The 11,895-nt window shown below is 38.7% G+C and overlaps 1 protein-coding gene and 1 long non-coding RNA gene across 2 annotated transcripts; one reads left to right on the forward strand and one right to left on the reverse strand.

Moving 5' to 3' along the window:
• The first annotated feature begins 2,825 nt into the window (after positions 1–2,825).
• LOC104963983 (charged multivesicular body protein 4c-like) lies at positions 2,826–4,237 on the forward strand. Its single transcript, XM_010792682.1, has 2 exons — positions 2,826–3,152; positions 3,999–4,237. Exons 1-2 carry the CDS (start codon positions 2,930–2,932, stop codon positions 4,178–4,180), a joined length of 405 nt encoding a protein of 134 aa, XP_010790984.1. The 5' UTR covers positions 2,826–2,929; the 3' UTR covers positions 4,181–4,237.
• Positions 4,238–6,058: 1,821 nt separating this feature from the next.
• On the reverse strand, positions 6,059–11,494 carry LOC104963984 (uncharacterized). Its single transcript, XR_800367.1, has 3 exons — positions 11,392–11,494; positions 9,281–9,441; positions 6,059–8,838 (listed from the first exon to the last, which is right to left on the reverse strand). It is a non-coding gene; the product is annotated as an uncharacterized lncRNA (long non-coding RNA).
• Positions 11,495–11,895: the final 401 nt, after the last annotated feature.

Raw genomic sequence — 11,895 nt, forward strand, 5'->3', positions numbered from 1 at the left:
AGGCAGAATTCGAAAGGATTTTTCTTGGAAATGTTATTTTAAATACAATTAAATCAAGTTATTTTGGTAAAACTAATGAAAAATATAACTAAAAAAATATATATAAAAAATATTAAAACAAATATTTTAAAAAATATATATATTTCTTTAATGTTTTTAAATATTATTTTGTAGAATATCTTAGGCCCTCACAGAGGGCCTAGAGGGCCCTGACGTCTCGCCACTGCTACAGCGTCTCCATCGTCTCGTGTAGACGGACACGTTTATTGAGCCGATTCCGTGTGGACGGAAGACTTTTTTGGTATCGACATCGGTCCGTTTTCGTCTCCGTGTGGACGGGGCCTTAGTTTCGGAAAAAAAAGCTCATGTTGATTTCTGCTAAATTACATCACATGTTAGACGCTTTTATCCAAAGCGACTTACATACTCAATACTATGGACAATCCCCACATGTGCAATTTGGGGTGAAGTGTCTCAGGGACACAACGACATGCTGACTGCAGTGGGGTTTGAACCTGTGCTCCCCCTGATCCCAACACCAATGCTCTATCCACTGAGCCACATGCGTCCGTAAATGTATGAACCCCCTCAGACTAACCTCAAGACCACTTGTTCGTCAATAACTCTTCTTATTGTATGTACATTTTATACACATAAATCTACATTTATGAAAGCGAACCGCTTAATGAGTTTCTTTACTTTACTAATAATAATAATAATAAGTCATGGTATTTATTTGAGCTCTTTTCCAGTGCTCAAAGCTCTTTACATTACATATATTAGACATGTAAAAGATCAATACAGTGGACAGCGCACTACCTACACTGTTAAGAATAATTAAAGAACACATGGAAAGCCACTGTTTGTATGTAATCTGTATTTTTATATCTAGTCTGTTTTCCTTTTGGATGCACCTGTTCATTTAGAGATAGATACTTTGAGGAATACAATACTTAAAATATTTTTTTAAAAGTGGAAAAGAGAATTAACAAATACAAATGAAATACAAATATTATATAAAATGTAAAAAATACAAACAAAATAATCTCAAATATTCTGGATGATTCAAATAAAAAATACTACAGATCTTTTTTTAAGAAAATGAGAAACTCAAACTATGGATCATTTGACTTCAGATTGCAGCACATATTTAAAAGCAAAAGAGCATAGCTTTGACATTACAGGATGGTGGATATTAAAGAAATAATCCTAAAACAATGAACATCAAATCATACTTTAGTTTAATCTATATTGTAGATATTTTCCAGTTGAGTTATAGTGATTGAAATAGCCTAAGGAGGCTAGTAAACATTACAAAGAGGGATTCTCTACTTCTAAATAATATCCGTAAACTAATGTTATAGCCTCAGAAAGTACCACAACTACTAATGACTAATTAAACACACTTTGCGAACCATATTGTTTAAGTTATAACAACTGTACCGTTGGCGTTTGATGCCAATTATAACGGTTTGGTTAGCAGTTAGCATGCTAGTTAGGAGCTAGTTTACCAAACATGTAACGCTAAGGAAGCTAAACAGTCGTTGTTTATCAACACAAGGTTTAAAGAAATAATTCTAAAACAATTAACATTAAATCATACTTTAGTGTGATCTATACTGTATATGTTTCCCAGTTGAGTTAGCATAAGGAGACTAGTAAACATTACAAAGAGGGATTGTTTACTTCTAAATCATATTCTCAAACTAATGTTATAGCCTCAGAAACACAACTACTAATTCCAAACACTTACTCAACCATATTGTATACCTTATAACAACTGTACGCTGGTGTTTTATGCTAATTATAACAGTTTGGTTAGAATAAATTAGTTTACCAAACATTTAACGCTAACGCCGGTTAGTTAGCTTAGCTCACATTCTAACGAAGCTAAAGAGCCGTTATATTGTGTTTCTTCTCAACACAACTCCAGAATAACAACACATGGTAATAAATGATCTTATTGTAAGTGAGAGGAGAGGATACACACCGTTTTGGTGGCAGGAATCGATCCGGCAATGCTTCCCGATGTTAAATTCAGCCATGAGTACAAAGCGAGTGGAAAACAGCTGATGAAGTAAACAACGCTTCTCTCTTCTTCGGTGGTTTAATGACAGTAGGCGATAGGCGCAATACAGCCACCTGCTGGATGAGAGTGGAGCAGGAGAATGGCAGGAGAAAAAAAATACAAATAACTAAATAATAATAAACATGAGAAAGAAAACAACACTAAATCGTCTTTATATTGTCGACTGATCTGAAGACATGTTTTAACAGTCTGAAAACTTCCTCATATGTCAACCCCAGCAGTGAAACCACGTGACCGAGTTTCACCCAATACGACCCGACCATGGCAGAGCCCTAGAGGGCTCTGGACCATGGATGTGACTACAACTGATTTATTTTAATTTACTTTTTAATAGTGTAAGAGTATTAACGTACCCCTTTTTATTTAATAATAAAAACAAATTAGTAATATTTTCTTACCTTAAATAAAAATAAAACGTTCGAAACTTTTTTTTTATTGTAACCGATCTGTCAGGTGTCATGACGTCACTCAGGTGTGAAAAGTGTGTTGAAACCACGTGACGGAGTTTCACCCACTACGAAAGATTTATATTTATTTGTAACAGTGTAAGAGTAATAATTTACCCTTTTATATTTAATAAGGAGTGTTTTTATTAGAATGTTCTCACAATAAAAAAAACGTTCAAAACATTTTTGAATTTTAACCGACCTGGGGAGGGTGTCAGGTATCATGACGTCTTCAGGTAATGGTGAAAGGTGTGTTGAAAGGTGCGTTCACTGGCTGGTTTGAATTGAAAGCAGTCCAGCAGGAAAATCCGCCCCAACCGACCCGTCTGAACAACACCAGCACACCGAGGCTGGGAGACACGAAGCTGCTTTTTAACCCCAAAAAGCTGCTAAAATGAGTAAAATCGCGAAGTTATTCAAAGGGAGCTCCAGCTCCGGTTCTTCCGGCTCTTCGAAGTCCAAATACAGCCGGTCCAGAGGAGGCCCTTCCCCGCAGGAGGCCATCCACAAACTGCGGGAGACAGAGGAAATGCTGACCAAGAAACAGGACTACCTGGAGAAGAGGATCGAGCAGGAGCTGACGATAGCCAAGAAGAACGGCACCAAAAACAAGAGAGGTACATAAACACACACATATATTTATATACATATTTATGTACCTGCAGTTGTTTACTTTTGGCTTCCCCATGGATATGGAGTATTTTGGACACGTTTTAAGAGAAACAACACAGGTAAAGAAGTATTAAAGAGGTTGTTTAAATATATCAGATTCAGTTTTTATAGCCAGGCAAAGGTGGTAGAAGTACTTTAGTGAAAGTAGAAGTACTCAGATCTTGAGTCAAAGTAGAAGTATATGCAGATCTTGTACTTTAGTAAAAGTACTTGATTACATTACACCTCTGTATCCAGGTATTAGATATTTGGCCTACAGTGATTTTCTTTATTTGTTGAAGATAACAGTTTCGTCAGCAGCAGCGAGTTGAAAAGGTTTGTGACGAGAGAGAAAGAGATTAAATAAAAACAAACTGTTATAGTCGAGTTTCCCTGTGCAGGAAACTGTGTGTTTTCATTACAACTGTACTTAACATATATAACCTGCAACTTATCCAATATATGTATTCATGCGAGTTAACTGAAACCTCATGCACCTTACGAGATAGCATTAAAGTAAAATATATATACACGTGGAAATACAAATATAATGCAGGATATTATTGTGCAAGAAATGGATAATTCGATATTAAATGGAATAAATGTGTGTTTGCACTTTCTGGTTGGATGCAACGTTGAGTCTCATCTAATGTTTTCTCGTGAAACCTTTCGCTGCCTGTTGAATCACCTCAGACTATACATACCAAAGGGAGGAACCTGTGTTGTCTTTGTGACGCCCAGCACAGCCAGGTATTTATTTAGGCGCTGTCTGAGAAATAAAAACACGATCCTCCATGTTGTTTCTGTCCCAGCCGCCCTGCAGGCGCTGAAGAGGAAGAAGCGTCTGGAGCAGCAGCTGACGCAGATCGACGGCACTTTGTCCACCATCGAGTTTCAGAGAGAGGCTCTGGAGAACTCTCACACCAACACTGAGGTCCTGAAGAACATGGGCTTCGCTGCCAAGGCCATGAAGCAGGTCCACGAGAACATGTGAGAGAACTGAGCAGAAAGGAAATATAATCTGTGTGTTGTTTTGATCAGCTGTGTGTAAACTCCTAAAGAGAGAGAGAGAGAGAGAGACACACACACACACACACACACACACACACACACACACACACACACACACACACACACACACACACACACACACACACACACACACACACACACACACACACACACACACAGACTAACTGAGTCACGCCCTGAACACATCGCTCTGCTTCAAACCGGCCTAAAAACCAATCTAACTGTTGATCGAACTCTGTATTTGTGTTCTAGTGTAGCTTTAGTTAACGTGGTGTCAATCAGGTCCTGGTTTGAAATGTCTCTCACCATTAAATCTGAATCCTTTGTCACTGACGTATCTTTGAAATGCAATAAGCTCCTGAAACCCAGGATCTAAAGAGGCATTATTCTGCTTTTAATGCATGTAAAGGGCTCTGGTTTCAGACAGAGGGTGAAAACAGGCAGTATGAGGAAAATAAAGAGCTTTTTGAACATTGAAGCATGAACTCTTTAAAACTGACTGAACGCTTGTTATTGTAGGAATGCTGTAGATACTGTCAGACACACACACACACACACACTGAATGAGAGAGAGAGAGAGCTGCTGGAGCCTCAGGTGTGAGTCAGAGGGCAAATGTCTCTGCATTGTTTTAAAGGGCTCAGAGAACAGCTGATGTGTCCCAGTAGATCTGCTCGTTAGAAATGCACTGTGTTGTGAAACGTTCTTCTTTTCGGTCCAAATAAATGTGTTTGACCAAACTGTTGGTTCCTGTTCGTTGAATAAGTGACGACTCTTTCTTCAACGGGGGATTTTAAACACCTGCACTGACACACATATATAAAGCTTAACGTGTTCTTTATCATCCATTAATTTCTTAGTAATTTAGTTTAAAAAAATGCAATTTAATTTGTATTTATTTATTTGTATAATTATTATTTTAGTGTTTTTTTAATTAACGTAAAGCAATATTTTTTAACATTTATTCTTTAAATGTTTTATTAATTTATTTTAAATCACCAACAATAAATATACATGTATATATTTAGAACAGTCATTTTTATTTATTTTAAATCGTCACCAGTTTATAAAAATAGATTATATTTTAATTAGCCAACAATTAAAGCATAATTGGGAACTAGGGAATATTAAGCTTTAAATGATTAATAAACCTTTAAAACAGTTCTCTGCTAATTGATGAATGGACTTTGACTATGAGCTCCTTTATGAAGAGCAGTTACCTTTAGTCGACACTAGATGGCAGCAGAGCCTCAGCTCTCAGGTGATGGACATGTTTACACCTTCATATACCTGATTACAGTCTTTGGTTTACAGCAGCAATATATTAATATAATATACAATATATATATTCAATAAGTTGATATGGGAGCTATTGACCTGTGTTTCAGATCGTACAACATCACATGTTGTCCCCATAAGGGAGGCGAGTCCCCACAAGTGACTGTGTAAACAGATTTAGGTCCCCACAAGTATAGTAATGCTAGGACACACACACACACGCTATATCTTTTCATGCTTCTAAACGGTCGATAATATTCCCTCTTTCGCTCCTCTCTGTTGTCGTGTTGTTATCTCCTCAATCTGCAGGGAAGCTCTGCTATCTGCAAACATTCATCTCTGTCTCGCTCTCTTTCAGATGATTTAAAGTCTAAAAGGACGCTGTTTAAAAAGTGTCTGCAGGAAGCTGTGGGGAACAATCTGTCCTAATCTTATTTAAATGTACTTTTTAGGCATGCTTTTTTAATTACAGCGGGTAAATAATGCAGAACGCGTTCGAATGCATGAAATGGTTCCTCCTCGTATTGCAGGATTTGTGCAGAACAGAGCCAAGTGATGCTCGAGTGATTTCTGATTTGAACAACATTGTTTATTATTTCAAATGTAATCAAAACAACAGTAGTTACAGGAATTACAGACGGATATGATACGGAGTGATTTGGATTCTCATGATAGGTCACCTGTCTCAAAAACACCTGTTTATCGTCATCAAAAATAAAGTAGGAAGGGGTGAAAGTGTCCGGACGTGTTTTAACGCGAACAAATCTGCTATTTTCCTCTGACAGCGGTTATAAAACACTCTGAGTTTCAGGTGGTGTTCAATAAGCAGATGTTAGACCCTAACCCTTTGTCGTGATATATATTCTCCCCCTCCTGTTTTCAAACAGCGCCACGGAAAGGAGTTATGAGTCGTCATAAAAAAAAGAGAGTTTGAAAAGCAGCTGTTTGTAAAAAAAAACAACAAAAAAACAGCCAGAAAGTCATTGATTTGGTTTTTGTGCATGATGATTGTGTTTAAATGGAAGGTGTCAGTTAGTTAAGCTCCGCCCCCTTTGTGTCCGCCCACTTATCTTTGCAAACGTGCAGATTAGCCAACTACATTTGTGGTTTTTAATGTTTAATTTTAGATGTTGAAGTCGACCTAACGCCTTGAGAAGTAGAGTGGTGCTGGGATGATGTATTTTCTATATATATTCACGTATCCACCGCTAAGCTAAAGGTGGCTAACGTTGGGCATGATGACGTTTAGACTCTTGTTAGCAACCGCCGTTAAGTTAAAATCTCTTATTTCAGCCTCACAACCAAAAACACATTCAGAAAGCCATTGACTTAAAGCCCAGGGAACAAGAGGCGCTAAAATGCTGACTCAATGCTAGGTTTTAGGACTCATTCCTGCACCACTCTGCCCACTGTTTGTCCCGAGTTCGTAGCCTACGTAAATTATGGTAATGTTTTGTAGCGTACAGTGGCGCAAATTGATGGTAGTTTCTAGATGCTAGATTTGGGGGAAGAAGAAGGAGCTGTTGTTATCGGGTGCAAATGTTATTTTAATGTCTTTAATATTAATTAATTAATTGTTAGCTGTCAAATCATCATCGCTAGTGCTTAACCGTAAACAAAAACAGTTGAAAAAAGTCGTTATTTGATGGTTTTTCTCGCGAAAGCCTTGAGGTAAATATCTGAAAACAAGATGCTGATTAGTCTTTGGTCTTAATGTGATGACAACAAGTTGTTTATATAAAATTAAATTGTATTTACAGTGTCAAACCAAACGGGTGTAGGCTAATATTGCACGCTTTATTTTTCAGTAGAAGTCCAGGTTCTAAGTCTTCAATCATTGGTTTTACGATAGTTGAACAGTAGATCTGAACGTCTGCGTGATGATGATGGGAATCCCATTTAAGTAAAAAAGTAGAGAAAGAAAGGCCACTGATAAAACATAAAAAAGTTCTGTACTGCTGTCCGACATGAGTTCCTGAATCTGATGTTTTGGCCTCGGTATTTACACTAATGTGATGTTGGAACACACCCCCAAAAACTCCAAACCAGTTTGTTTTCTGTTCTTCAGATGAATCAGAAACCTGTGCTCAAAAATACTCACCCATAAAGCACTGTCTTCTTCTTTAAAGTCACACACTCACAGAACACACACTCTAGAAAATACACTCAGCATTCACACACTCACAAGCGCCTGTCTTGTCTTTTTGCATTAGAACCACATGAAGAAATGAAAATAAAAGTGCAAACTCTAGCCGGGGACAAAATGGCGACGGCAGTGATGAGAAGGAAACGGCAAAAAGTAAAAAATAGAAATGGTATCCATGATGCGGGGAAAAGCACAGAGGAGGATTCGGGCCACGTGTTCTTTTCTTTCTACGCGTTCTGAGAATTCAGATCTTTTTCTCAGAATCCCAACTTTTTTTTCGACTTTCTTTTTTCCAAATAAATAGTTTTTTCTCGAAATTCCGACTTTTTGCAATCATTTTTCTCCAGAATTCCAACTTTTTCAACCATCTTTCTCAGAATTTCAAAAAATGTTCATAGAATTACGACTTTTTTCTGGCATATTACAGAATTTCAATTTGGTTCTCTCAAGAATTCTGACTTTTATCAGAATCTTTTTCTCAAAATTCAGATTTTTTTTCCTGAAATTTTTCAGAATTCCAATTTCCTTTCTGCCTTTTTTTCTTCACAATACACTTTTTCTTATCTCGTACAATTCAGACTTTTTTCGGACATATTCTGACATTTCTCAGAATTCTGCTGAGTTGTGTGGCCCCCCTCCGTAGAAAAGAGTGTGCCCATCACCCATTGAGAAAAAAAAACCCATCTCCCACTAAAATGAACCCAGTCCCACTGATCCCCCCCAGCCTCTCAGCCTCTCTGCAGTGGAACAGTCCGTTCATAATTTCTCCTGCTGTGCCCCTCCCTCTGTGAAAACAACACGATGAAGGGAAAGGATGGAAATACAAAGGCCTAAACAGTCAAACCCCACCAGGTTGAAATCTCTGAAAATATATTTTTGTATAATTCACCACCCTGCTCCCCTCCACCATACAGTGTCCAGTCTATACAATACCTGCCCCTCCCCCCCCCCTCCCCCATTCCCTCCCATGTTCCCAGTTCATCACACTGGTCTGGGATCAGTTTCAGGTTTCACTTCCGGCTGTTCTTCCAGACTGAACGAGTCTTTGTTCTCAGATCCTGAGAGGGGGGGGCGTCCCTCAGCACTGATCGGACTCCATGAAGATCTCCTTCTCTGGACCCACCGGCTCCACCTCAGCGTACGCCGGGTGTCCCGAACCACGACGAAACTTCATCGCCGGCCACCTGCTGGGACGCCTCTGTGGGGGGGGGAGGGAATTTGAAAAGAATTGCAGTGTGAATGCTGTACACTGAAATCTGCTGATGAATTATGGTTAATATTTCTGGAATTATTAAATAGTTCAAAGGTCATTTATCAGCATTCACTCCAAATGTGATTATCGGTCCAGATTTTGGAACATTTCTGGTAGCATGTGAACAAAGCATTGCACATGGTCTAAAAGTGATATAAAATTGAAAAGTAAACAGTAAATATGCACCACTATTTGCATATACAATATAGTATATAAAGTGGTGCAGGAAAGAGTCCTTAAACCCATGAATGAGTCGGTGTTTCCCCACTTCCTGTCCCCTGGTCTGGAGGTCAATGTGTTTTTAAAATGCTGACTCATTCCCGTGTTTTCAGACTCATTCCTCCAGGTCTCTAGTGTCTCCAGTTTCATTTTGAAGCGTTAATCTCACCTCGATGAGGAAGAGGCTGGCGGCGGAGGTCGGGTGGTGGTAAACGTAGACGGTGATCAGAACTCCGCCCACCATGACCAGCGTAACCAATAGGATGCCAAGGATCAGACCAGTGTGGAGAGGAGGGGACTTCCTGTCGACTGAGCTCTCTGCAGGAAGTGCTGAAACACAGAGAAACATCCCCTGTTAGAGCATACAGTGTTTGTTGTAAAAGGATCAGATATCTGGTTGAACATATCCTCATTTCCCTACATCTCATCTCATGCCACAATACTTCTGGGCCAATATTGTACTTTCTAATTACTTTGCATATTCAGATTATTAGATATAAACCACTTATGAATAAACATTGTAATTTAATTATAGGTTAAGATATCAGTGTCAGTGAGTTCTTCTTCTGCAGCGTATATGATACCAAACATGGCTTTTGTGTTCTTTCAAGATGTTGTTGTCGTACTAGCTTCTGACCACCAGGGGGAGCCAGAGCACCGCTTTTACACACCCAATGTTCCCTCAGCCTCAAATCAGATTCCTGTTACATTAAAACAAAAAGGAATTCTATCAGGATTACAGTGTTACTAAGAAGCTAACAGAGCGTGTGGTGTTTGTTGTAAAGGATCAGATGTTCTCTCTTCTCTGTCAGCTGTTCTGTTCTGTAGGATAATACTCTCAGTGTGAATCTATACTTCTACTGCCTGAGTCTGCTTCATGGTTTTCACTTTCTTTGCTTCATTTGTTCTGTTTTTAATTCAGCAGGTGAACCTATATGTTCAGAAAATGGTGTGTATTTACATTTATCTTACAGGTCTGCGCACCAAAATGTTTCTTCTGTCTGCTGCAGCTCTGTGTTTGACCAGCAGGGGGCACTCATCATTCAGCATCATTTTCCTGTCTTACTTATCCCCCAAAATGCACTTAATTAGACTTTCTTAATGCCAACTTTTAGCTGAATGTCCGAACATGGAAACATTGATTTCAGAACTTGAAACAGTGCCATTGTAAATCAGCCGTGGTTATTTTATTTCACTGGATTTCATAGTTTTAGAGACTTTTTCTGAACTGTTTAGAGCAAAGTCACTCTTTAAACTCTGTGATAGTTTGTCCTGAGGTCTGTTTAAGTATTCATGAGATTTCTCGCACAACTACAAGAGTAGAGAGTTAATACTGGACTCAAGGTCAGCAGCGTGAGTTCCTGGCAGGACAGGAAACAGAGTCTGTCCTTCAGAGACTTCTTTAAAGTCAGATTCAAACTCCAGTCGACTTCAGATGAGAGCAGCGAAAAAACTATTATTTCATCATGTCTGGAAAATCATCACATCACTACAGAACGCTCCTATTGGCTAGCGCTCCAACACATTGTACATATGATAGGCTAAAGGGGGCTAAAGGGGGCGGGACATCTCTAATGTCTGTTTTCATCTATCAAGGCCCCCGGCTTTAATTAACAGCTACAGCCAATCTTTGATCTGCAGCACACAGAACACGAGGGTGGTGTGTGTGTGTGTGTGTGTGTGTGTGTGTGTGTGTGTGTGTGTGTGTGTGTGTGTGTGTGAGATTAGTGAAATTGAATGTAAATAAGTATGTCTAATTATCTTGGTAGCCTACCTAGGAGACACATTTAAATACACTTAAATGATACATAATTCAACTCAAAAATAACACATTATGGTGTTTTATTTACAGGGTATAGCTTGTTATCAAAAAACAAATATTGAATATAATATACAACATGCTCCCAAGTCCTGATTTTCCAGTTTTATTCAATAATTGTTATTATGGTTCTTTCATTCAGTCCATTGTATTCCCAAGATATGATTTTAAACTCAAGGAAAAGGTAGCAAACTCTTCATCATATCAGCAAGAGACTAGATAAGATATGAGGTGTGTCTGTATATCCATTAATAGGAGCAGACGAAAGCCTGAGGTTTCCAGCAGGTGAAGTCAATGAACTTTCCATTTCCTGCAAGAAAAATAATCAGCAGATCAGACCCACAGTGGTTAATATTCAAACTTGGTGCAACACACACACACACACACTCTTTCAAACACACACACACACACACACACAGACACACACAGACACACACACACACACACACACACACACTTACCCTGGTTGTCTCTGAGGTGCAGTGCGATCTTGGTATCATCTGAAACAGAGGAAGGTGTCAGACATGTTAATCTATATTTCTCTTTGATGTTGTTTTTGAATCCCTCAAAGTCCCACCGGACCCTCTCCCTTTCAACGTGAACATTAACTGCTTTTAAAATCTGATTAAAAATAAATAACGACCCGTCTGGGATTAACTAGCGCACGTGTGAAATTATTGAAATGTGGCGTGACCCACTTCTGGTATATTTCACATTATGTAAATCCAGCGGCACTGAAAGGGTTCAATTTTAAAGGGATTTCTCCTTTTCAATTTGCAAAGAGCCGTCGCAGCGTCTCAAACTGTAAGAACAACATGTACTTTACGAACAATTTAAATATCACTGCTGTATGAAAACCAGGTTTCATCCAGAGGTCAAATTCTTTTGTAGGTGTTTTTAAAGCAAAGCAGCGAGGTCCAGTGGTTTGTAATGAGACAGAGGCTCAATTCAACTCTTCATATTAT

This window comes from Notothenia coriiceps, unplaced genomic scaffold (assembly GCF_000735185.1).
Source record: "Notothenia coriiceps isolate Sejong01 unplaced genomic scaffold, NC01 NC01_scaffold00036516, whole genome shotgun sequence".
Classification (NCBI taxonomy): Eukaryota; Metazoa; Chordata; class Actinopteri; order Perciformes; family Nototheniidae; genus Notothenia; species Notothenia coriiceps.

What these genes read in the sequence shown, in the direction of transcription:
- LOC104963983 (XM_010792682.1), top strand. Translation starts at nt 2,930, where the DNA reads ATGAGTAAAATCGCGAAGTTATTCAAAGGGAGCTCCAGCTCCGGTTCT. An exon ending in CGGCACCAAAAACAAGAGAG is followed by an intron (nt 3,153 to 3,998) that starts GTACATAAACAC and finishes TTTCTGTCCCAG; the next exon opens with CCGCCCTGCAGGCGCTGAAG.